Source organism: Dendrobates tinctorius, unplaced genomic scaffold, assembly GCF_039654945.1.
Source record: "Dendrobates tinctorius isolate UK_male_01 unplaced genomic scaffold, ASM3965494v1 ptg000222l, whole genome shotgun sequence".
Taxonomy (NCBI): Eukaryota; Metazoa; Chordata; class Amphibia; order Anura; family Dendrobatidae; genus Dendrobates; species Dendrobates tinctorius.
The window spans coordinates 2302118-2328072 of NW_027361889.1; the positions used below are offsets into that span (position 1 = coordinate 2302118).

The 25955-nt window shown below is 45.2% G+C and overlaps 1 protein-coding gene across 1 annotated transcript; it reads left to right on the top strand.

The window, feature by feature from the left end:
• The first annotated feature begins 12645 nt into the window (after nucleotides 1-12645).
• ZFAND2A (zinc finger AN1-type containing 2A) lies at nucleotides 12646-24446 on the top strand. The gene is made up of 9 exons (XM_073555178.1): nucleotides 12646-12815; nucleotides 14852-14933; nucleotides 15600-15694; nucleotides 17404-17535; nucleotides 20734-20885; nucleotides 20981-21097; nucleotides 21718-21778; nucleotides 23163-23239; nucleotides 24108-24446. Exons 1-9 carry the CDS (start codon nucleotides 12750-12752, stop codon nucleotides 24145-24147), a joined length of 822 nt encoding a protein of 273 aa, XP_073411279.1. The 5' UTR covers nucleotides 12646-12749; the 3' UTR covers nucleotides 24148-24446.
• Nucleotides 24447-25955: the final 1509 nt, after the last annotated feature.

Genomic DNA, 25955 nt, shown 5'->3' on the forward strand with positions numbered 1-25955 from the left:
GGAATTGTTTTGTGCAGCACTAATGTTTTCCAAATCAGAAAATCTGTTTGTTTGTATGAATGTGATGAGCAAAGTACATTTAACCCCTTTTTGCACAATAATAAATTACTTTAACAACGCGTTGGTGAGAATACATTTCCCTCAAGATCCTCGCTGGAGTCCAGCTGTAACTGAAAGAGGGGCGCCGTTGTAATGACTGGGATCTTAGATAGCGAAGATCATGGCCATGTAAACTTTTAATTTCAGTCGTTATTTATGACGACAGCATCTTAGGGCTTTAACAATGGAAGGGGACCCTCTGTCAGCCATGTATGGAAGTTTGTTAGGTCCTGTCAGTATAACATTGATCAGCAGGCATAATACACTGATTGTGGAGATAGGGTATATCTATATATACACTGTTGGCGCCATTGTACTGGTTAAAATTATACCTTGGTTGATGAAATCCGTCTTGTGGTTGTTGTATAATCTTTATTTGTAGTTTTCAGTTAATGATATACTCGTGCTTTGGGGCAGACTGTGGGCGGGGCTGTGGGTGGCCTATGGGCGGGGCTGTGGGTGGTGCTTTATGTGGTGCTCTGCTTACAAATTCTTCTGTATGGCTTCTGACAGGTCACTGATCCCTCAGTGACCTGCCCCCTATTTTACATACTGCATATGTTATTGTTTGGGGGGAAAAAATTACATTCATAATGCAGGTGGCGCCGCCGGCGCCTGAGCTGTATCTAGATCGGATCTATACTATCCATATTTTCATTTTATTTAGGCAAATAAATTTATTTAGAAAAAAAACAATTTCTCCTCAAGATGGCGCCAGCAGCGTCTGCGCTGTAGCATAATTCGGATCACCAATAGATGCTATTGGAAGGGCGGCCGGCGCCATTTTGATGGAGACAATTTTTTATACTCTAACAAAATGGCACCAGCGTGGCACTTGCTCAGTAGAATCTATCGTGTCTTGAATTATGCTACTGTGCAGGCGTCGCCAGTGACATTTTGAGGAAGATATTTTTTGTTTTATAACGAAATTTATATGACTAAATAAAATGAAAATATGGATATTATAGATCCAATCATGGTACAGCGCAGGCAACGCTGCCGGCACCTGCATGATGAATGTAATTTTTTTTCCAAACATTAAGATTTGCAGTATGAAAAATAGAGGACAGATCACTGAGGGATCAGTGATCCATCAGTATAAATACCTAAGCAGAGCACTACATAAAGCACCCTCCAGTTCTTGTTCCATCAACTCTGTACATTTCAAGCATTTGCTTACGTTCAGCTCAGACTATCTGTATTTTAAAATGTAATGTTAGTCCTATGGACTCCCCATCCGGCACCACAGTATTCCCAAGATCTGATATGTTTCCCTCATGCGGTTCTCTGTCCTGTTTGCTCTGTATAGAATGGATTAAAGCTCACTCCTCAGCGACTAGTTCATGCCGTAGGCCCCGTAATTGCAGGAAGATTCACAGGAAAATTTGTATGACCTCATGCTGCCAGAAAGATATGTACTTCTTGTGCCTCCAGCCCACTGCACCTTGAACTTGATCTTCACACAAACCTCACACTTAGGCCAGGGTTACACTAACCGACGCAAAATACGGTCCGTATTTTACATGCGTAATACGGATGAATGACCCCAGGTTTTGAGGCCTGCAAAATATTTAAATCATTAGCCTGCACCCTATTTATTGGCTCAGGAACAAGTGGCTGCCTCCATTCTGTCCATTTGTGACCTTGCCATGACTAGGTGTGTTGGTGTTGTATGTGCAACATGGCAGACAGTTTGAGTTTCAACACAACTGAGCAGGTTCTCTTCAACTGGCTTTTGTCACGCCGCTTTGGTCAACCATACCCAGTGATAGTGGATCTGCGGAGGAGGATACGCATGTGGGTACATCCACTTTTGAGGCAACGACTGACAAGAGGTTATTTCCACCGCCTCTATTCTTCTCTGCGGGATCATCTTGAAAAATGTTACCAATACTGTCGCATGAGCCTTGCAACATTTGATCTACTTTTGGAGACAGTGCGCCTTGGGATAACCTTTCAGGACACAAGGATGCGCAAAGCTATATCTGCAGAGGAGCGACTTCTACTCTCATTACGGTATGTACTACACAACCACATTCTCTATGTTCATGATGTGTTGGCCAAAGTATGTATTTTTGGATTTTATGCCCTCATCTTATTCCAGATATATTTAAACTTACAGACCAGAATGTTATGTGTAATATGGCCTGAATATCACGCAGTCATTGTGCGACCAAATATATGTGTGTTAGTAGATATGAATCAATAAAAAGTTTTGTATGTATGTACCTGGTGTTGTGTTAATTTGTGCATTCTAAAATGTTCAATTTCTGTTGTTCTTCAGCTTCCTGTCCACTGGCCTGTCTTATGCCACCCTCCACCATGAGTTTCTCATTCGAAAATCTACCATTATCTGGCATAGTCAGGTCGACATGTAGTGAAATATGGTCAAGACTACATCAGCTCGTCATGCCCGAGCCCAGGATGGAAGACTGGTTGAGGATATCAAGGGACTTTGAGGAGGACTGCCAGTTTCCAAATTGTATTGGGGCCCTGGATGGCAAACATATCCGGGTGCGTAAGCCGCCGAACTCTGGCTCCCAATTCTTCAATTATAAACAATACTTTTCTGTTGTATTGTTGGCTCTGGCTGACCCTCAATACAAGTTTATAATTGTTGACATTGGGACCTATGGAAGGACGGGAGACTCTAGAGTCTTCAATACTTCCATTATGGGTCGGTGGCTACGCACCAACCAGTTGGATCTACCACCACCACGCCAGCTACCAGGCTCCACTCAAGAATCAGTCCCTTATGTCCTTGTGGCAGATGAGGCATTTCAGTTAATGCGCAATGTCATGAGGCCATATCCCAGGCACAACCTGGACCACCGGCGCAGAATTTTTAACTTGCGCCTATCACGTGCTCGGCGACTGGTGGAGTGTTCCTTTGGCATTCTTTGTGCCAAATGGTGGGTACTCCAGTCTGCCATTCAGCTAAGTGAACAAAATGTAAATGAAGTAATTAAAGCAGGTGTCGTTCTTCATAACTTCAGCTGGTGTTGTGCGTGGTTCAGATAATGTGCGTATGGCGAGACCACCTATCAACCCTCAAAGTAGACCGCTCTCTGGGCTCAAAGTGCGTGATATTTTCACAAATTACTTTATGTCACCTGAGGGGGAAACTTCTTGGCAAGAGCATGCTGTGTCTATGTTATAATTTTTTTGTTGATGTCTGTCTAAATATATATATATTTAAACCCCTTATGATTCTCTGACTGCTTAATTGCATTGTTAAGCGTATGTTAGTATGCTGACACCTTATTTTAGAATTGAGGCAGAGACGTAAAATGTAGTAGACAAATGTTTACTTTTGCCTTATTTGTTTTTTTGAAAAACATATTATTGCCATATGATCAATGTGGCAATGGGCCAAATTGGCCTTTGTGCAGATGTGAAAATTGGGAACAAATTACATTTTCTGACAAACAAAACAACCACAAAACCATTAGCCAATACCAAAATGGCATCATTATAAATTTTGGTAGGTCGGGGGAGGAGAAGGCGGGAGACCAGCCTGTGTTTGCTGCTGGCTACTTTAGCCAACTTGGCCATCGCCCTGTGTGGGGGCATACTGTTGCCCATGATGTGGGTAGTGTACTGCCTCCTGTGATTGTGGTTGGTACTGGCCAGAGTGATACTGGAGAGGGGCCTCTTGTTGGGTCGGGTAGGCCCGTGTCTCATACCCACCAAAATAGCTATGTCGTCCCCAACCAGGTTGAGACCAGCCTCCAACACTGGATGGGAACAAGTGACATATTGGTGAGGTTGGCTAGAGCCAGACTTACGTGGCTACTGTTGGAAAGGTTGGATAGGGGGAGGAAGGGGGTGAGGTATAGGCCCACGTATTTGAGGATCCTCAGTGCCTGCTTGAGCAAGCATGTGTGTGGGGTGTCTAAGGCGCATCAGATTCCTGGGGTAAAGCTGCCACCTCTCCAGATATTCAAATAACTCATATGGGGTATTGGGGTGTGTGCTTGCATCAAGCAGGATCTGAAAACATCTTCGAATACGTAGCCTCATCTCGCGGGAAAGGGCACGAAGATAAAGGGCCAGGCTGCGTGCATACGCCTCCTCCCCATCATCATTATTGACTCGAGCAAGGTAGTTCAGTACCCCTGTGTCAACATTGGTACGGGTATCTTGGGCAGGGATCTGGCGCCTTCTTCTTCCTCGCCGGGATGGTCCAGCAGGCTGTGGGGAGCCCCGGATCTGGGCAGTTGGGCTGCTGCTGATGTTGCCCTGCTCCTCCTGTATGGCTGATAGTGCAGCAGCAGACGGTCCTGCTTGTGGATGTGGTCCTGGTGGTGGGATATGTGGAGCAGGCACTGGGTTTTCCTGAGAGGAATCTTCATCCATACTTCTTGGAGGGGGAGAAGATGGTCCAGCCACCTCTTCCCCTACATACCCAGGATCTATGATGGGCTCGGTATCTGAGCCAGTTTCTCTCTCCGTTGGACTGAGTTCTCTTATGAAATAGAACAGAGCCAAAAATAAATCCATTGTTTTGGCCCTGTAAAGTATCGGTGTAATGTGGTGTGAGGTATCTACTTACGGTCTCAGATCCAGAATTGGAGCGAGGAAGGAGAGGCGGTCATAATAGATATATTTCCTCTTTATGTGGCCCGCATCACCACTCCTGGTCCGCTGCTGACGTTCCCGCCTGTATTGGTCACGGATGCTGCTCCAGCGTCTCATCACATCTTCCACTGCAATGTGACAGGAAATATTCTCAATTTCACATATTTGCTAGGTCAAATTTGCTACCAGTAGCCTAGGCATGTGGCCTTCTGGGGTGTGCTTTCTACCCAGGGTGGCATATATAATTGGGGCATCCAGGCCAGATACACAGGGTCACAATAGTTCAGGTATCAAGTAACTACACTTAATAACTTGGTTGGCTAGGAGGATGAGGAGCTTGTGGCCTGGGCCAAAGTATGGCAGTGTAAAACCATGGCTCACATAAAAATCTACCCGCCTCATGAGGCAAGAAGTCCAAGCACAGGAAGGGGGGGGGGCTGATTCTAAATGCCTCTTTTGATGTGAGGTAATTTTAAACAGTTTTTGGGTTGTACTTACTCATTTGCTGCTGCTCCTCACGTGGCCGATCACCAAAATCATGGAACATCTGGCGACATATGCGGCCCATGGCGCCTCCTTTCTTGCCCGGTTGGCATAATGGGCATCACGTTGGTCCCATATTTCCGGGCGCTCCTGCACTAAGACAATCAGCATCTCCACATTGAGGAAATATGGCGCCATGACGCTGCAGTACTCCGTGGAGGTGTACTTCCTGGATGTCTGGAGCGCTTTTTGAGCTAATTAGCATGTCTAAACTTCCTGATGATGGATTGGCCCATTTCCTGTCACCTGCCAAAAGACCTGCGTATTTCTCGCAAGTCACACGTGTGGTCCGTGTGTAATCCATATTTTTTGCGCCCCCATAGACTTGCATTGGCGTACTACACTCGTAGTATGCTGACAATCGCAGCATGCTTCGATTGGCACGGACCGTACAATACGGGCGAGAAATATACGGCTGTTGGGAGCTACCCCATAGAGAATCATTTGTCCGTGTGTAATGCATGCTGTTAATGCCTCTCACTCGTCCGTATTCCTCTCTAGTGTGACCCCGGCCTTACTCTGACTTACGAAAACAGGAAATAGTTCACCTTTTGCTTGACATCACCCTCTCCCATCCTGGTCTGGTTCCAAACATTTACCTGTATCATACACTATTCCTATCACTTATACAATAATAAAGCCCACCACTACCTATCTTTCTCTGTCACTCCTCTGTCCTCTAAACCCCAACCTATATCTAAAGTCACTAACCTGTGTCCTATGTTTTTCCTACCCCTGAGCTGAGTGTACCAGAGTTACCTTAGGTGTTACTTTGCAGTACCCACACAGCAACATCAGTACTTATCACACTTTGCACTAGTTACAATACACGCTGTACATTTTACATGTCATCATAAAATGCAATAAAACTGCATGTCAATATTCAGATAATGCAATTTGTTGCCTTCAGGGGCAGGTACATGACATGTCATACCCTCTGTCATACTCTTACAATACTGCCAGTGGATTACACACCTATACTGTAAAATCATAATACCATGACTGGATAATGATGTGGCGCCCCAGAGGCTCAGTCGCCACAGAGGTACTGCACCTCCTCCTGAGGTGTGGTATCCCACCATCCAGGTAAGGTGGGGACTCCTGACCACGCTCCAACACCTACACCCCACACCACAAAGTAGTGTAGCAAAGCACCTTCGGCGGCTCCCTGCTTGGAGTATAGTAAAGCACCCATTGGTGGCTCCCTGCCTGGAACACGAAACGTGCTGGGAGGTGGGTGGAGGTAGATGACATTAAAAAGAGCGGGAAGAGTTTATGACAACAGTTAGTTGGGTCAGTCCATTGGTTGGAGAGTTGGAGAGAAGAAGATCCCTGGAGAGAGGGATAGATGGATGGAAGTGCTGCAGCAGATCCCAGTGCCCTGGGTCTGCTGGCACGGGAAAGGAAGAGAGAGAGCAACCTAGATGAAAGCCTGATTCTCCATAGAAAGAAAGACTAGTACGGAACGTGAGGAGTAAAAGGGAACAGAGGACGTGGGTTAGAAGAGAACCCTTCCTAGAAGTTCCAAGCGCAAGGCCAGGGCCCGGTCCCCAAGGTTGTATGGATACTAATGGTCCTGCAGCAGACACTGGAGGAATAGAAGTAGTGACCACTTTATTCCCACACAAGACTTGGGTGCACAACAGCGACTGGATAGTGAGCCGGGACTTAGTAGCAAGAAGTCCCCGAAGCAGGCTACAGCTGTCTGACGTACAAGTAGAACATCGGACAGGAGGAACTCCAGTGTAACTCAGTACTAGGATTTAAGGTGCTATAAGAGGAGGCGTTTAGAAAGGCACATGTTGGCAGAGTGTTGGAAAGGAGTATTCCATCTGGCCTGGAGGTTGACTGAGTCCCTAACCCGGAGGACACGGCACGGAGGCAGGCACCTGCTTGTACAACAGACTGTGAGCAAAGCTTTGGAACTACATGCCCTGGTGTCCTCCACTTATTCCTGCGCCAACCTGCCCAGCACTGCTACATCCCTCGCGCCTGACACTACACCATCTAAATGTCACTTCACCTACTCTGCCCTGGCACTACAGCCCTGCCTCTGGAGGGCTATAACATCAGTGCTGCACCACACCATCTGTCCCAGAGGATCTGTCCGCAGCGTCGGCTTACATCTTCATTGCCGAACACCACAGGTGGCGTCACGACTTACACATTGACACTGAACATTTACAATGGGTGCCCAGGGCCACGGGCCAGGTTCCAGCTACCGTGACATCTCCCATTGAGGACCATCGGGCCCGCTACCGAGTACCCCACTGCCCTGGGTGTGAAGGGCGACCCAATAACACCTAGTATAGGGTATGAATGCCACAAGCATAAAAATAGGCACCTACAGGCTTGGCTGCTGTCAGTGAGATTATTAATGGGTCTGTGAGGACTGTTGTGCTGCTCTGAATCCATTTGGGCAAAAAATCATCAAGATCCGCAGCTGGCAGTGGTCTTTGCTATTGGTAACCAATGAAGTCCCAAATATAATTGATGGAAGATAAGTTTGGAGACGCTGCAGCCATGGTAGCACGTTTGGGCCACGCAGGCTGCTCACAGTAGCTCGAGCAACATGCAGTCTGGCATTGTCATGTTGAAAAACGGATTTTGGGACACAATGGTGAAATGGCGACATCATACTGTGTGCGGCCTGTGGGATATCATTCTGTGTGGGGGGCTGTGAGGTACTAATATTATTATGTATTATTATAGTGCCATTTATTCCATGGTATTTTACATGTGAGGAGGGGTATACATAATAAAAATGAGGACAGTAATCTTAAACAATACAAGCCACCGACTAGTACAGGAGGAGAGAGGACCCTGCTCGTGAGGGCTCACAGTCTACAAGGGATGGGTGAGGCTTGTGAGGTATCATTCTGTGTGGGAGGTCTGTGAGGTATCATCCTATGTGGGGGGCTGTTAGGTAGCACCCTGTGTAGGGGGACTTTGAGGTATCATCCGGTGTGGGGGACTGTGAGGTACCATCCTGTGTGGGGGAGCTGTGATGTATCATTCTATGTGGGGGGCTGTGATGTATCATTCCGTGTAGGAGGGGTGTGAGATTTAATTCTGTGTGGGTGGCTGTGAGGTATCATACTGTATTGAGGGCTATGAGGTATCATCCTGTTTGGGGGTTTGTGAGGTATCATTCTGTGTGTGTGAGGGCTGTGAGGTATCATTCTGTGTAGGGGAGCTGTGAGATATCATTCTATGTGTGGGGGGAGCTGTGAAGTATCATTCTATGTGTGGGGGACTGTGAGGTATCATTCTGTGTGGGGGAGCTGTGAGGTATCATTCTGTGTGGGGAGCTGTGAGGTATCATTTTATGTGTGGGGGACTGTGAGATATCATTCTATGTGTGGGGGGAGCTGTGAGGTATCATTCTATGTGTGGGGAACTGTGAGGTATCAATTTGTGTGGGGGAGCTGTGAGGTATCATTCTGTGTGGGGAGCTGTGAGGTATCATTCTGTGTGGAGGAGCTGTGAGGTATCATTCTGTGTGGGGAGCTGTGAGGTATCATTCTGTGTGGAGGAGCTGTGAGGTATCATTCTGTGTGGAGGAGCTGTGAGGTATCATTCTGTGTGGGGAGCTGTGAGGTATCATTCTGTGTGGGGGAGCTGTGAGGTATCATTCTGTGTGGGGAGCTGTGAGGTATCATTCTGTGTGGAGGAGCTGTGAGGTATCATTCTGTGTGGAGGAGCTGTGAGGTATCATTCTGTGTGGAGGAGCTGTGAGGTATCATTCTATATGTGGGGGGCTGTGAGGTATCATTCTGTGTGGGGAGCTGTGAGGTATCATTCTATGTGTGGGGGGCTGTGAGGTATCATTCTATGTGTGGGGGGGCTGTGAGGTATCATTCTATGTGTGGGGGTGCTGTGAGGTATCAGTCTGTGTGGGGAGCTGTGAGATATCATTCTGTGTGTGGGGGGGCTGTGAGGTATCATTCTATGTGTGGGGGGGCTGTGAGGTATCATTCTATGTGGGGGGGCTGTGAGGTATCAGTCTGTGTGGGGCTATGAGATATCATTCTATATGGGGGGCTATGAGGTATCATTCTGAGAGAGGGCTGTGTGGTATCATTCTGTGTGGGGAGCTGTGAGGTATCATTCTATGTGTGGGGGGCTGTGAGGTATCATTCTATGTGTGGGGGGGCTGTGAGGTATCATTCTATGTGTGGGGGTGCTGTGAGGTATCAGTCTGTGTGGGGAGCTGTGAGGTATCATTCTATATGTGGGGGCTGTGAGGTATCATTCTGTGTGGGGAGCTGTGAGGTATCATTCTATGTGTGGGGGGCTGTGAGGTATCATTCTATGTGTGGGGGGGCTGTGAGGTATCATTCTATGTGTGGGGGTGCTGTGAGGTATCAGTCTGTGTGGGGAGCTGTGAGATATCATTCTGTGTGTGGGGAGGCTGTGAGGTATCATTCTATGTGTGGGGGGGCTGTGAGGTATCATTCTATGTGGGGGGGCTGTGAGGTATCAGTCTGTGTGGGGCTATGAGATATCATTCTATATGGGGGGCTGTGAGGTATCATTCTGAGAGAGGGCTGTGTGGTATCATTCTGTGTGGGGAGCTGTGAGGTATCATTCTATGTGTGGGGGGCTGTGAGGTATCATTCTATGTGTGGGGGGTCTGTGAGGTATCATTCTATGTGTGGGGGGGCTGTGAGGTATCAGTCTGTGTGGGGAGCTGTGAGATATCATTCTGTGTGTGGGGGGGCTGTGAGATATCATTCTATGTGTGGGGGGGCTGTGAGGTATCAGTCTGTGTGGGGCTATGAGATATCATTCTGTGTGTTGGGCTGTGAGGTATCATTCTGTGTGGTGGGCTGTGAGGTATCATTTTGTATGTGGGGGTTTTGAGGGCATCACACTGTGTTGAGGGCATCATATGTGTGAGAGAGGCTGTGGTGGGCATCATTCTGTGTAGGGGGATGTGGGCAGGGCCAGCGTCACCACCCGGCGCCCCAGGGCAAGTGCTGGGGGCCCAAAGAAAGCGAGGTGGCCCACTCACTGTCAGGAACACCAACACGCTATGGGGCCTTTGAATCTGTTGAGTCAGGTGCCAGCGCCCGCAAGTGGGCTCCTCCGCTTGCTCAGGGGCCCAGAACTTGCAATACTTACCTCTCCCTGTTTCTCCTCAGCTCCAGTGTCTTCCACGCAATTTGACTTCGTGACATCTCAGGGCAGAGGGCGCGATGGTGTCACTACAGTGCGCCGTCTCCTCTGAGCAGTCACAGTGCAGAGAGCCGGAAAACGGCGACGCTGAGGAGTACGGACCTGGGAAGGTGAGTATTTCATTGTTTTTAAGTATGGAGCATTATATGGGGTCCATTACTTTGTGTGGGGCATTATATGAAGTCTCCTACTTTGTACGGAGCATTATATGGGGCCCGTTATTCTGTATGAAGCAATATATTGGGCTCATTATTCTGTCTGAAGCAATATATGGGGCTCCTTATACTGTATGGACGACTTTGTGGTGCCCATAATGCTGTATGGAGGACTATACTGTCCGGTCTAAAACGAAAACTTTTGGATCCCCCAGGCCACGCACTGTGCGCTGCGAGGATTCTCCGGTTTCTGAGCTATTGTAGAATTTACAATAGACATCCCTCATGTAATGTAAGAAGTGAAATCTTTGGCATTGCACTACACCTATATACTAAAGGGGCCCACTGAAACTCTGTCACCCGACGCCATGAAACCTGGAGCCGGCCCTGGATGTGGGGCTATCTTGTGCTTTGTGGGGGAGAGAAGGGGCATCATACTGTGTATGATGAAAAAACATATCATCACAGAAGAAAACATAGTACCTAATAACCTGTAGCTGGACCCCATATCATACTGGGTTGGGTGTAAGGCCAAGGGAGGACACTATAGTATACTAGTATAAACCGAAACCACGGAGTAAGGCTGTGTGCCCACGTTAGGCTGTGTGCCCACGTAGCGTTTTTAAGCGTTTCCTCGGCGTTTTTAAACGCGCGATTCTGCCACGGAAACGCTTAAAAAAAGCATTCCATGCATTTGTAATAGAAAACGCACATGTTGTGCCAATGGTGCGTTTTTTACCGCTGCGGAATCGCTTAGCGGTAAAAAACGCAGCATGTTAATTAATTTTGCGGAATCGCCCGCGATTCCGCATACCATCAATTATATGGGCAAAAACGCATGTCAAAACGCTTGACAATCGCGTCAAAAATCACATGCGTTTTCCCTGGCAAGGGCATGCGTTTCTGCTCAGGAAAAAATCGCTTGAAAAACGCGACGTGGGCACATAGCCTTAGTGTTTTTAAACGCTCAGGAAACTGATCCCCTTCCCAGAAAACGCGCGTCTTTTTTCCGCGCGTTTTTTCCAGAGAAAATAAATGTTTGTATAAAAAATATCAATTTATTCAAATCACAAGGACATAATCAGACATATTTGAAAATACAGCGCATAAACAGGTATCAGAGCACATATACGTATAGTGCTCAGGTAGACAGCAGCATGTACAGTACTAGCTGGAGCTGAAAGCTTAAAAAAAGTGCGCAGTGCTTTTACAGTCAAACAGTATCAGGGGGATCATAGTGTGAGAGAGCAAAAAATGCTCCACTCTGCGACACGCTCAGTGTTATATTTCCTGGATACTTATCCCACCATATCCAAATACGTTCTTACCCATGGTCGGATGCTAGTAATGCCACGTGTCTAGCCCCAACGCGCCCTTCGCGGCAGCTTCCTCAGTGGGCCATGTTCCCAGACCTCCTGAGGAAGCCGATGCGAAACGCGCGTTGGGGCTAAGCGCCGGGCTAGTACTGCACATGCTGCTGTCTACCTGACCTGTTTAGGCGCTGTATTTTCATCTATGTGTGATCATGTCCTTGTGCTTTCAATAAATTGATATTTTTTATATACACATTTATTTTCTCTGGACAGTTACTCCGTGGCTTCAGTTTATACGAACACCGTGTAGGATGGAGGGGGTAAGAGCATTTATACTTTGTAGAGGGCAACAACGCTGGCCATTATTCCTGTAAGGACACAAAAGGGCCATTATTGCTCAGGGGAGGCATTTTTTTACTATAACTACATGGTCCACAACCTCCTCCCCAAACCACCACTCCCCCCCTCTAAAACAAGGAAAAAATGATGGCGTGTAAGTCACAGAATAACAACCATGGCAACCAATCAGATTAAAGGTTTTATTTTTCTAGCTCTGGTTTTAAAATGAAATCAGCATCCTAATTGGTCGCTACTGGCAGCTCCTTTTCATATCGTGAACCAGCCAGGGCTCCAGACAGCGCGTGGTTGTCACCATGGTTACCGTTCACGTCAGGAAAACAACACGACGCTCTGACGTCATTAGGGCGGGACGGCAACATGACTGAGCGTCTACCAAGAGCACGACGTGACGTCATCTCTGTGGGACGGAGAGCCGTGACGGCGCAGATTTACGGGATGATTTGTGCGGAACGTTCTGGTGGATTCGGTGGGAGGAGGGACCGGAGGGTGACTCGGCAGCTTAGGGCCATGAGTCAGCATGAGGGAAGGCTATATAACGAGTGGGGAAGGTCGGGGCTGGAAACAGCCGGAGGACGTCAGAGAGGTGAGTGTGGAGTACTGGGAGCGCTCCAGCTGTGGTTGTGCTGGGAGTTGTAGTGCTTCATGCATTTTTCCTTAGAATTACTTAGGACTAATTCCTTGTACCAGGACTGCACATCTGCCACCCGGACACACATGGAGCAGTGTATTCAGTGTAAACGATGGACTGTTCAACTAGTGATTATTCAGATTTCATACAGCAGCACCTCCTGTCATCGCTGCCAGGAGGAAAGAGTGAGGGGCGGGGGGACCCCAAGAGGAGAGTGTGGGGGGCCGGGGGGAACCGCGGGAGGCGAGTGTGAGGGGCCGGGGGGAACCGCGGGAGGCGAGTGTGAGGGGCCGGGGGGGACCGCGGGAGGCGAGTGTGAGGGGCCGGGGGGACCGCGGGAGGCGAGTGTGAGGGGCCGGGGGGACCGCGGGAGGCGAGTGTGGGGGACCGCGGGAGGCGAGGTTGAGGGAGCGGGGGGACCGCGGGAGGCGAGGGTGGGGGACCGCGGGAGGCGAGGTTGAGGGAGCGGGGGGACCGCGGGAGGCGAGGTTGAGGGAGCGGGGGGACCGCGGGAGGCGAGGTTGAGGGGCTGGGGGACCCTGGGAGGCGAGTGTGAGGTGCAGAGAATGTTATTTGCTGTTTTTTTTACATGAATGAAGTGTTTGTATGGGGATATTGTGATTTGTTGTTTGGATTCTTTTTCTTTTGGCCTTGGTGGGTCCTGTGATTGCTGGTATAATACACCGTGGCCAATGTCTTACTGCCTATCTGTGTATCGCCTTCCTCTGGTGGAGCCTTTGGCCGGGTTCACACAGTCACACTTTACAGTCCATATACGGGCCGCAGTGCCCGGTCTGACCACCCGAATAGACCCACATGAGGCTGTAAGTGTGAGTCGAGAGCCCCACGCTCAGTCCGGGCTTTGTGTGGGCTGTGTATAGACCATGAAATATGCTGGTGTGGACCCGACCTTGTTTCACATATCTGTGTGTCAAGGTCCAAATCCGGACCGTAATGTCTGGATTGGCCTTGGTTCTTCTGACTTGAATTCAGAAGCTTCCTGGGCGTATATAAGCTGTTGAGTTCTGGTCAGGATACCCTGGGCCAGGCTGTACTGTGAAACATGGAGGTGTGAAAGTGAAACTAGCCTAATCGCCCTTTGTGCATCGGCGTCAGATTTTCCGCGGCTACTTTAGGTCCTCTGCTGACATGGCACGCCAGCCACACTTGTGATCACATCTCAGGGGTGCCAGATGACGCTTCCACCTTCTAACCTCATTGACCATGGGATCTGAAGGATTTAATGGTCTGAATTGAATTTGCAGTTATCTGTAACATACAGCTAATACTCTCTGTGCCCGCACTACTCATGTACGGTGCTTGACACTAACTACATAGTGCACATTTTTCGATTACAGCGGTCCTCCTCACCATGACAGTTCATTGACCTGCTGCCACTAATTTATATGCCCTCTGACGACTCCTCCTTTATTGCTAGTTATTCGCTGCCAAAGTCACATGCCACGCCACAGCATCAATTGTCAGCAGAATTCCTGTTTAAGGGGTAACTTTTAATTTCCTAAAACTTTCTGGCATAGGTGCATGTTAGAAGCTTTAATTTTTCACTTATGGGGGTCCAGTTGCAGAAACCCTCAAAACTTGATAGAAACAAAAGGGGGCAGGCAATTTACTGTGGGCCTTACTACCTCTCCAGCATCACTTGTCAAAAGTCCTCGGAGGTCCACCTTCTGCTCTATATTGTCTGTCCGTCCTAGGCCCTGAAAATGATTGCCTGGCTATATGGAGTCTAATCCCTCTCGTGGGTGATAAAACCCGTTTCTTACATGGTGAAATTAAGGCTCAACGCCATAACTTCAGTTGAATACGATCATGCCGGATTAGTGGACTTTTACCATTCCAGTGGATCTCAACGACTTTGTGTGTTTATTTGAGATTTCTTTTTTTTTCACTTCAAGAATAGCAAAGCTGTGACCTGTGATTTAATAGAACTATGGTAATTAATGTTTTTCTTTCTCACTTTTGTTTTCTAGGATCTTCACCATTCACCTCTCTATACAATGGAGTTTCCAGATTTAGGAAAACATTGCTCCGAGGTCATGTGCAAACAGCTAGGTATAGTGTCAATTACTGCAATACATAATAGACATCAGCAGTGCTTGGTAAATTCTACAAACTAAAGCTGCTAAAAAGTATATGTAAAGATTATTCCAAGAATAGAAAGATATTCCCTATATGTAGGATGGGGGAAAATGCACTGATCCCTGTAGAGAGCCCCAGCGATCCTAAAAATGGGGCTCTGGAACCAGTACCCAGGAGTACATGCCCGATCGCTGCTTCATTCATTGTCTATGACTGCCTGATGAAGTAGAATGCAGATCCACTTTTATCCATCAGTCACAAAGACCATGAATGGAGCTAAGATTGAGCACGTGTCTCTGAATTCCAGACCCCCGTTCTCAGTGATCGGTAAGATATCTCTTATCTATGGATGGGGAATAGATTTGCCCTTCTTTGCATGTGAGCAGATCCTGGGCCGTGTATGTTGCCGCTACAGGTGTATGGGTATAATGAAGTAGTGCTGTGTATACCAGGAATCAGTGTAATTCATAGGAGATCCCCCAGGGGTTATCAGGTTATGGTGGGAGGACTACTGCTAGAACTTTATCCCTTATCCCCTGATAATTCTGACCTAATCAGAACATTGTTCATGGGATTGGGGGGGTAGCCTTAGTGTTGTCCTGAAAGTAAATATCTTTTCCCCAATATTTTTATTTGCAGATTTCCTCCCAATGACGTGTGATGCTTGTGAGGACGTTTTCTGTAAGGACCATATAACCTACAGCCAACATAAGTGTTCTTCTGCTTACAAGAAGGTACATGGATACATTGCTTCACAGGGGCAGGAATAATACAGGATGCATGTTAGAAAGATGGTCTTTGGTTACCTTATAGCACTATGGGCAGCACGGTGGCTCACTGGTTAGCACTGTATAGTGGCTCAGTGTTTAGCATTGCAGCCTTGCAACACTGGGGTCCTGGGTTCAATTTCCACCAAGAACAACATCTGCAAGGAGTTTGTATGTTCTCCCCGTGTTTGCGTGGGTTTCCTCCTGGTTCTCTGGTTTCCTCCCACACTCCAAAGACATACTGATAGGGAATCTAGATTGAGTCCAAATGGGGACAGTGATAATAATGTATGTAAAGCGCTGCAGAATGATGGCACTATATAAGCAAACCATACTAAATCACTAATGTTCACCACATGGCACGGCATGATAAGCCACCAATATCGGGTCCAACTCTGTATCCCGGCCGGTCAGCTGATTAACACCCTTCTACCTGGAACCATTTTTCATTTTTGTGCTTTCAATTTCTCCTAAGGTTCTTCTTACAGCCATAACCTTTTTTTTTTTTTTTTTTTTTTTTTTTTTTGTTTCAAATATTTAGCGTTACAAGCTGCAGTTCTGAATTACACCATTCTTTTTACCATACAGGAAAAAGTAGAAATGGTTAAGAAAAAAAATTAAATTCCGATATTTTTTAGGTTTCAGCATTCAATGTGTAGTAAAAATGACCTGACCGCATGATCGTGTCAGTACTTCAATACTAGACTTCAGTTTTTTATTTTAGTGGCTTAAAAGTTTTTGTAAAAAAATGATTGAGACAATCTACGTGCATGAAGGCTTGGTTTATTATTATTTTTTTTTTTTTTGTGGGGTGATCTGCAGTTTGTACTAATAGTATTCAAGGTATATATGAACTTTTGATTGCTTTGTATTGTTTTTTTGGGGTCCGGGGCATTTGTGGGGTTTTGATTATCTTTTTTTCTTTATATACCGTAGTTTACTTTGTGTTAAATGGTTTTCGAGCTTGATAGATCGTATGTTTTTCTTATTTATTTTTCATTTTTTGAACTGGGAAAGCAAGGTGAGGGGTGCCTTCACAGATTTTTTTTTTTTTTTTTTTTTTTTTTTTTTCATCCAGTATTTTGAGAAAAAAGAGTTCTCTTTTTAAATTTTTACTTTTTTTAATGCCTGTATGGAACGTTGAATCTGCAAATTTTTCTGCTGTATATAGCAATACTGCAGTATATAGTAAAAATCTAAAAAGGTTGGGGGGGGGGGGGGGGGTGATGAGCACCCTAGGTGAGTGTCTTCGGCGTGCTTGAATAATGTTTGACAGCCACAACACATACAGGATTGCCAAACGAACCGGCAGTCTCTGCATGTGTTGCGGCTGTCAGGCGCAAGACATGCAACCGTGGGGACTCGAACACTTTTTCGAGCACGCCGCAGACTCTATTAACCCCTGAGCATGCTCAGATAACACCTTATCCCAGCACATTCACTCATAACTACTCCGCATATATGCCACTGTTAGTGGCAGGCACCGGTTGAATAACACATGCGGCATCTGCCCTAGCTGGCGTGTGCTTGGCTCTTAGACAAATATTTATGCTCTTTTTTTTTTCTTTTGTGTTAAACCCCAAAGTTGCTGACATCAACCAGAACGTTTTCTTTTGACATGTGCAGACATGTCCCATGTACTTCTCTACTATCTGCATTTTTTCTTGTTCTTTTAGGATGTGCAAGTCCCTGTTTGTCCACTGTGTGGTGCTCCAGTGCCTGTGAAGAAAGGAGAAGTGGCGGACGTTGCTGTCGGGCAGCACATTGACAGAAACTGCAGCCACGATCCTACTAGGCGAAAACAGAAGGTAATGAAACACTTAATGTATTGGGCACTCCATGGCTTATTTTGAGTTATGCTGCATAGATACCCTGTAGTGTTGCTATAATCATATAATTTAGTTTTCTTGGTCAGTTTGGTAAAATCCAGCTCAATTCGTTCTTCAGATATGGGCACACCGAGTTTTTGGAGCAGAACATGAGTGGAAACTTCCCACTTTCTCCTGCAAATCTCAGAACTTCTCAAAAACTTTGAGTTTCTGCTCTGAAAACTTTGCAAAAAGTTTTTGTGTGCACACAGCCTTCCTTTATAGAGAAATGTTTTTTTTAATAAATACAGGGGTTTTTAAGAAAAGTGGTCTCCAAATGCTTTTATACCTGTAAAATCCCAAATGGAGCAGGTACTCGGCCATCCTTTATCCTGTAAGTCTCTCCACCGCCACTCCGCTCTCTATTTTAGTTGTAGCAGTGGCATCATGTTATCGGTGCATACGATCACTGCAGCCAATCACTGAGCTCAGCGTTGGACCCCAAGACAGTGAGTTTTTGTTTCTTTGTTTAGAATTATAAAAGCATTTGGAGACCCTTTTTTTTTTTTTAAGTGGGAAAACCCCTTTAACTACTTCTCCCCGAAGCCCGTTTTCACTGACCAAGCCCAATTTTACAATTCTGACCAGTGTCCCTTTATGTGGTAATAATTCTGGAACGCTTCAACGGATCCCACTGATTCCGAGATTGTTTTCGTGGCACATTGTACTTTGTTAGTGGTAAATTTAGTCTGAACTTTTTTGTGTTTATCTGTGGAAAATATCGGAATTTTGACAAGTTAATTTTTTTTTTTTCCAAACTTTCAATTTTTATATCCTTAAATCAGTTAGTCATGCTGTAAAAAATAAGTTAAAATAACATTTCCCATGTTTCTGCATGACATCTGTCAATATCAAAAGACTGACCGTCACTTCCAAGCAGAAATCCGGTGTGAACAGGCGCTTGCTAAGAGCAGCCATCTCCATATATAACTAACAAAGTAGCGCCATAGCATGCAAACACGAAAGATGACATTTTAATGGCATCAATGCTGTAGAAAACATGAAAAATGGAGAATACTCTGCGCATAAATTGGCCAACTCGTGTACCGAGCAGCTACGATAAGGTGATTCTCGTTGCTGGCACCTGCCTAATGTGAATAATCTCTTGGACTGAAGTCTACATTTATATGAGAAGGTAGGATCCTGCTGTAATTAAAAATGCCTTAAAATCACCTTACCGTGGCTGCCGGGTACACATGAATTGGCCAATTTGTGGCCTATATATTATAGCATCATATATTACATAACCACAGATTAGATAAGGGTCCGATTGCTGGAGGTCCAACCCATTTAGAAAGCCACCGTACATCGGAGGTGGTGGTCACACGTACACAACTCCATTCACAAGAGTGGATTTGGACCTCCTGTTCTCAGCATTGGAGGGCGCCTCAGCAGCCAGATCAGACACTTATCTACAGTTGTGGCCAAAAGTATTGACACCCCTGCAATTCTGTCAGATAATACTCCGTTTCTTCCTGAAAATGATTGCAAACACAAATTCCTTGATATTATTATCTTCATTTAATTTGTCTTAAATGAAAAAACACAAAAAGAATTGTCCTAAAGCCAAATTGGATATAATTCCACACCAAACATAACAAAGAGGGTGGACAAAAGTATTGGCACTGTTCGAAAAATCATGTGATGCTTCTCTAATTAGTGTAATCAACAGCACCTGTAACTTACCTGTGGCACCTAACAGGTGTTGGCAATAACTAAATCACACTTGCAGCCAGTTGACATGGATTAAAGTTGACTCAACCTCTGTCCTGTGTCCTTGTGTGTACCACATTGAGCATGGAGAAAAGAAAGAAGACCAAAGAACTGTCTGAGGACTTGAGAAACCACATTGTGAGGAAGCATGAGCAATCTCAAGTCCATCTCCAAAAACCTGAATGTTCCTGTGTCTACCGTGCGCAGTGTCATCAAGAAGTTTAAAGCCCATGGCACTGTGGCTAACCTCCCTAGATGTGGACGGAAAAGAAAAATTGACAAGAGATTTCAACGCAAGATTGTGCGGTTGTTGGATAAAGAACCTCGACTAACATCCAAACAAGTTCAAGCTGCCCTGCAGTCCGAGGGTACAACAGTGTCAACCCGTACTATCCGTCGGCGTCTGAATGAAAAGGGACTGTATGGTAGGAGACCCAGGAAGACCCCACTTCTTACCCCGAGACATAAAGCCAGGCTGGAGTTTGCCAAAACTTACCTGAAAAAGCCTAAAACGTTTTGGAAGAATGTTCTCTGGTCAGATGAGACAAAAGTAGAGCTTTTTGGGCAAAGGCATCAACAGAGTTTACAGGAGAAAAAAAGAGGCATTCAAAGAAAAGAACACGGTCCCTACAGTCAAACATGGCGGAGGTTCCCTGATGTTTTGGGGTTGCTTTGCTGCCTCTGGCACTGGACTGCTTTGACCGTGTGCATGGCATTATGAAGTCTGAAGACTACCAACAAATTTTGCAGCATAATGTAGGGCCCAGTTTGAGAAAGCTGGGTCTCCCTCAGAGGTCATCGGTCTTCCAGCAGGACAATGACCCAAAACACACTTCAAAAAGCACTATAAAATGGTTTGAGAGAAAGCACTGGAGACTTCTAAGGTGGCCAGCAATGAGTCCAGACCTGAATCCCATAGGACACCTGTGGAGAGATCTAAAAATGTCAATTTGGAGAAGGCACCCTTCAAATATCAGGGACCTGGAGCAGTTTGCCAAAGAAGAATGGTCTAAAATTCCAGCAGAGCATTGTAAGAAACTCATTGATGGTTACCGGAAGCGGTTGGTCGCAGTTATTTTGGCTAAAGGTTGTGCAACCAAGTATTAGGCTGAGGGTGCCAATACTTTTGTCTGGCCCATTTTTGGAGTTTTGTGTGAAATGATCAATGTTTTGCTTTTTGCTTCATTTTCTTTTGTGTTTTTTCATTTAAGACAAATTAAATGAAGATAATAATAATAATACCAAAGAAGTTGTGTTTGCAATCATTTTCAGGAAGAAACTGCGTATTATCTGACAGAATTGCAGGGGTGTCAATACTTTTGGCCACAACTGTATATGGAGGTAAAGTAAAAAAATAAATATTCTGTTGAATTATTCTTCTTGCGTTGTAATGATTTTAATATTGTATTTTTGTTTTGGGTGAAGATTTTCACAAACCGATGTTGTAAACCAGGATGCAAGAAAAAAGAACTGATGAAGGTGGAATGCGAGCATTGCCGCAGTAACTTCTGCCTTTCTCACAGACATCCGTTGGATCACGACTGCACATCCAAAGGGCGGCCAATGTCTAAAGCCGGGTAATTGATCTCTGATTTTCTCAGGATGGGGAGATGTAATCTGTTCGTCCCTCTTCTCTGTGGCAGTAGCTTCACTGTGTGTTTCCTTCTTGCAGACACGCTGCTCTGATAAGATCTCAGATGACAGCAGAACAGAACCGAGCAGCCATTAATTGTGTCTTGAAGCCACAGGAGGCGACGCAGTCTGGATGCTGCAGAGACTTTGGCAGCAGGTAGAGAACCTCATCTGATGTACCATAATGTCATGCACTTATTTGTTTCTGGCCCCTCTGTCCGTATTGTGCAGGGCATTAACTTAACGAGGCCTTTTTGTAACAAAAACCTAGGATGTGCCACAGTTTTTTGTACCGTGAGGGTCTTAACTGTAATCCTACCCCCGCCGAACCTAAAAATGTGTTTTACTGTATGTAGTTGGGTGTCTAGGGAAGACCACAGTGGGCAAAAAGCTTCTATTTCCACTCTTGTGGCAGCAAACAGATCATTTATTAACCCCTTGAGGTCATTGTGCCGCAGTCATCTCGTGCCCATTCCCAAGCATTAAACCCCCTCAGATGCCGCGTTCGTTACAGACTGTGACTTCTAAATGGTTAAACAGGTAGGTAGTGTGTATAGGAGATCCTGAGTATACTGATGGTATCGTGGCATCTGTACCAACCCATGTGATAAAATGAACACATTGAACACACAATAAATGATATAGGGGGAAACATGTCCAAACTGCTTATCCTATACCTAAAACCCATACTGCTTATCCCATAACCCCTCAGAAAAGTATAAAAGGTTATATAAATTTGCACTAATATGTGGTTATCTATATATCTCTTTTCTTCAGCAACCCTCCCATGGCCTCTCAGCAACCAGTTATATCAGATTTTGGCCTGCAGAATGGATTGGTAAGACTACATACGTATATAGCGGTATTGGGGGAGGGGATGGTTAAGGCAGTTCTGACATTACACCTCAGGATCCTAAAAAGAGCTGTCCCCCTCTTGTACATTTACGGCAAATCCACAGGACGATTTGTTTTCAATGCTCACCTGGAGAAATCGTCAATCTGAAAAGGCCGGGTTTAATTGTATTCTAAATGTGTATGAGAGGACCTAAAAACATTTGATAGAAACGGGATGGGATGTTACAACCCTTATAGGTCGTCCTATAAAAGGACTGCCTCCCAAAAGAACCACTCCAGCGACATAAATTCAGCAATGTATATCAGGCATCTCGCCAACCAAACCAGTTCTCCTGCTTTACACTGATGAGGGGCAAATACCCGGAGATATGTTTGGAAATAGTCTGGTTGTGCTTCTTATCCTAAGTCATGTGGTAAGGCCCTTTTTAAGCTCGTCACTACCATTGACGTACATGTATGTAATCAACCGTGTCCCTGCCTTTGATACTGGCTTCAGTGCTGAGCCTGTATCGTTCCCCGCACTTGATGGCTGATTTGGTCAGAGAGATCCTCCCGCGGCTGTCAATCACTGAAACCGGAATTTAACATGCGTAGACAGTAAGGGCGTCATTGATCCCGCCCATCGGCGCCCCTATCACTTGATTGCGGGGCAACTATTGGGTTGTCATGACAGCTGGGGATCTGCTGAAGACCCCATGCATGCTGGCCCGCCAGCATTCATAGATGGTGATTTCTGCTATTCATAGCAGTACTAAACCCCTTCTATGTAAAGCACAAGAGATCAGAAGATAGCAACTTCAAGTCTCCTAAGAAAACTAACAAATACAGTAAAACAAAAAATTAAAAACACAAGTTCAAATCAGGCCCCATTAAGAATAAAACAATAAAAAAAATCACATATGGTATCGCCGCGTTCAGAAACTCCCAATCTATCAAAATATAAAACTAATCCAATTGGGAAACCAACGTAACGAGAAAAAAATCAAAACACCACAATTGTTTGGTTGCAGCAACATTGCAATAAGAGGCGATCAAAGCATCAGAACTACCCCAAAATGGTATAGAGAAAAATGTCAGTTCAGGGAGCAAAAAATAACCATTACCCAGCCTCATATCCAAAAATAAGAGCGTTATAGGTCTCAGAAAATATGCTGGAAAAATTTTTTAAAAAAGTTTTGGAAGAAGGGAAGGAAAAACCGAAAGCGGAAAATTGCCCGGGGGGATGAGGTGTTGAAGGGTTGATACTGACTATTTCAGGATTGCTGCTTCCCATAGGCAGCCCTAGAGTTTCTGTCCTGGTCTTCTCTGAAGAGGATATTGACACCTCAATTATACAACTAACATAAGAATCATCCCATCTCTTCTAGAGTGAAGACGAAGCCCTGCAGAGGGCGCTAGAGCTGTCACTGCTGGAAGCTGGATTAAACAGCCTGCTGACGCTCAGGTAAGTGAAGCTGTAATTCACACAGGAATTATTTTATCACTAATTTTTGTGTGTTGCCCTAGATTTTGAATGGAGGGTCCGGACCCATACTAGACCCCAGCATCAATTACATTCTTGGCTCCCGACCTCCTGCATTAGGGGGTCCCGCTAGTCAGACTCCACTGATATCATTCTAAGCGCTTATTCGGAGGACAGGTGATAATTGCTTTAGGATAGAAGATCCATTTGAAGTATAATTCTGCTGTGAAGGTGGCCCTTTGAAACCGTGTTTCGTTTGCAGCTTTGTATGCAATCCGTGAGGAGGTTTCTATTATGTAATCCGAGAGCAGCATTATTTAATGGAAGACTCCCTAAATTTCCTGGGAGCAGCAGTTGTGATACGCACAGTTTTCAGATCTAGCAGTGTACAAAAGCTGAGCCCTGTATAACCCCGCCCACATCACTGATTGGCAGCTTTCTGTGTACACTGCATATTGACAAAGCTGCCAATCAGTGTAGGAGGCATGAGACACTTAGTCCTCTAGTGATAATCTCTTGCTGATAAAACACTGATTTTATTAAAACAATACACAGCCCAGTAAGTAGCACATTGCTGTAATCAGGGTCTCTGCCCCTACATCACACTTCTCTCAGATTACATAGCAAAAAAGCTGCTGACGGATTTCCTTGAATCTGAGCTCCCACAATGCATTGCTCTCTGGTAACCAGAATCCAACAGAATTATTCTATATACATAAGTGGATAAATAAGAATCGGGCAAAGTTGCGTTACATGTTGTCTGCGTGTAGAACATCATTTTATTGCATAAAATCTGAAAATGTAACTTATGTAATTTTCCCTTTTTTTTTTTTTTTTTTCTTTTGTTCAGAAATCCAGCCATCAGCACAGTTAAGACCAGTGCCAAGTGACGGCCTTCCACAGGTCACAGACGAACCTTTTCCCATCGGGTAGCAATGTCAATCAATGACTTAAATAACGCTGGGAACTTTATAAATGTCCATGAGTTTGATAGCAGCCAAACCTGTTGTATGTGACGCCATGTGAATACGAGAGAATATCTGCGTCTCCTGTGGGTGGAGTTGTCATTGTAGATAAGGTGGTCATTCAGTCCTGTCTGTCCGGCCACCGACCTGTTCTCATAACCTTACAGCTTTGTGTTCAAATCCTCTGGATCCTTATTCTAATAAACGTATAGTTTTTGTAGGAATCTTGGTGACTGCTGCTAGTGGGTCCAATCTCTCTGTGCCTCCGATTGAGGTCCGTACGAGCCGAACACCACTATATAGGGACAGCTGTGATTTAATATATTAATAATCTCTTTGTAAGAGCAAAATGTTTAAAAAAAAAAATTAGATTTATTTGATATACGAAATAAGCTTGAACTGGGTGAACACTTGGGTACAAGCAGATCTAATAAACTGTGCCCAGAACCTGAGGTTGGCAGCTGTATACTGCAGCCGGCATCCAGCTGAAATGCGTATTTTGGTGGCACATCATAAGGAGAGCAATGCTGAGAAAACCTGCCGGTAGCTTACAGTGCCTTACCCCAAAATGTCCTTTTCAGCTGGATGACGGGCACATTGTTTTGCCGCCAAAGCTTTAGTTCTAGAAGCTGTATATTAGAAGTTATGTTAGTATGTAGTAATTTAACTTTTTTTTTTTATATATTGATATAATATAGATGTCTTTCCTTTTTAATGACTTTGGCTCTTTAGCAGTTTCTAAACCTATCGCTCTAATGTACATATGTCTACTATCAGTTATAAATGTTGCTGTGGGACACCGTTTAAGAGTTTACCTTTTGGAATGATTTGGCCTTTCACGTGCACATATTAACTCCTGGTACTCCTATATTATGCGCCGTCTATATTTCATGAACTCCCTACTGCATCAGTGCATACAGTGGCATGTAAAATTTTGGGCACCCCTGCTCAATATTACTGTTATTGTGAACAGTTAAGCAAGTTGAAGATGAAATGATCTCTAAAAGGGCCTAAAATTCAAGATTACACATTTGTGTTTTAGGGAAAAAAAAATAAGTATCGTAATTTTTTTTTTTTTTTTTCCAACTTTTAAAAATTACAAAAGAGAAATGGGCTGATGCAATAGTTTGGGCACCCTTGGAGATTTGTCTGCTCCAATAACTTTGATCAAGATTTCAGACCTTAACTAGCTTGTTAGGGTTCGGCATTGTTCACCATCATTGGGAAAGGCCTGGTGATGCAAATTTCCCAGCTTTGTAAAAACCCAGCCTCCTCTTACCTTGTGCCAAAAAACAGCAGCCTTGGGTTCTTCTAAGCAGCTGCCTAGCACTCTGAAGATGGTGGAAGCTGCCTACAAAGCAGGAGAAGGTTATAAGAAGATAGCTAAGCGTTTTGAAGTTGTCCTTTCCTCACATTGAAATGTTATTAATAAAAGTTAACTGGAACAGTGGAGGTCAAGATAAAGTTTGGAAGACCAAGCAAAATTTCAGTGAGAGCTGCTCATAGGATTGCTAGAGAGGCAAATCAGAAACTGTGCTTGACTGCAAGAGACCTTCAGAAAGATTTAACAGACTCTGGAATTGTGGTACATTGTTCTACTGATAGGGACACCTGCACAAATATGGCCTTAAAAGGAGAAAAACAGCAGCACTCGCCTAAGTTGAAAATGAATATTCAGTCCTTTTATTTCTTGTACCCGCCGTACATGGTGAAACAGGTGGAGGATCAAGGAG

Bases quoted from the DNA above. Each gene is read 5' to 3' on its own strand.
- ZFAND2A (XM_073555178.1), top strand. From the start codon at position 12,750: ATGAGGGAAGGCTATATAACGAGTGGGGAAGGTCGGGGCTGGAAACAG. The intron at 17,536-20,733 runs GTAATGAAACAC...TTTTGGGTGAAG, and splicing joins CTACTAGGCGAAAACAGAAG to ATTTTCACAAACCGATGTTG. The intron at 21,779-23,162 runs GTAAGACTACAT...CATCTCTTCTAG, and splicing joins TTGGCCTGCAGAATGGATTG to AGTGAAGACGAAGCCCTGCA.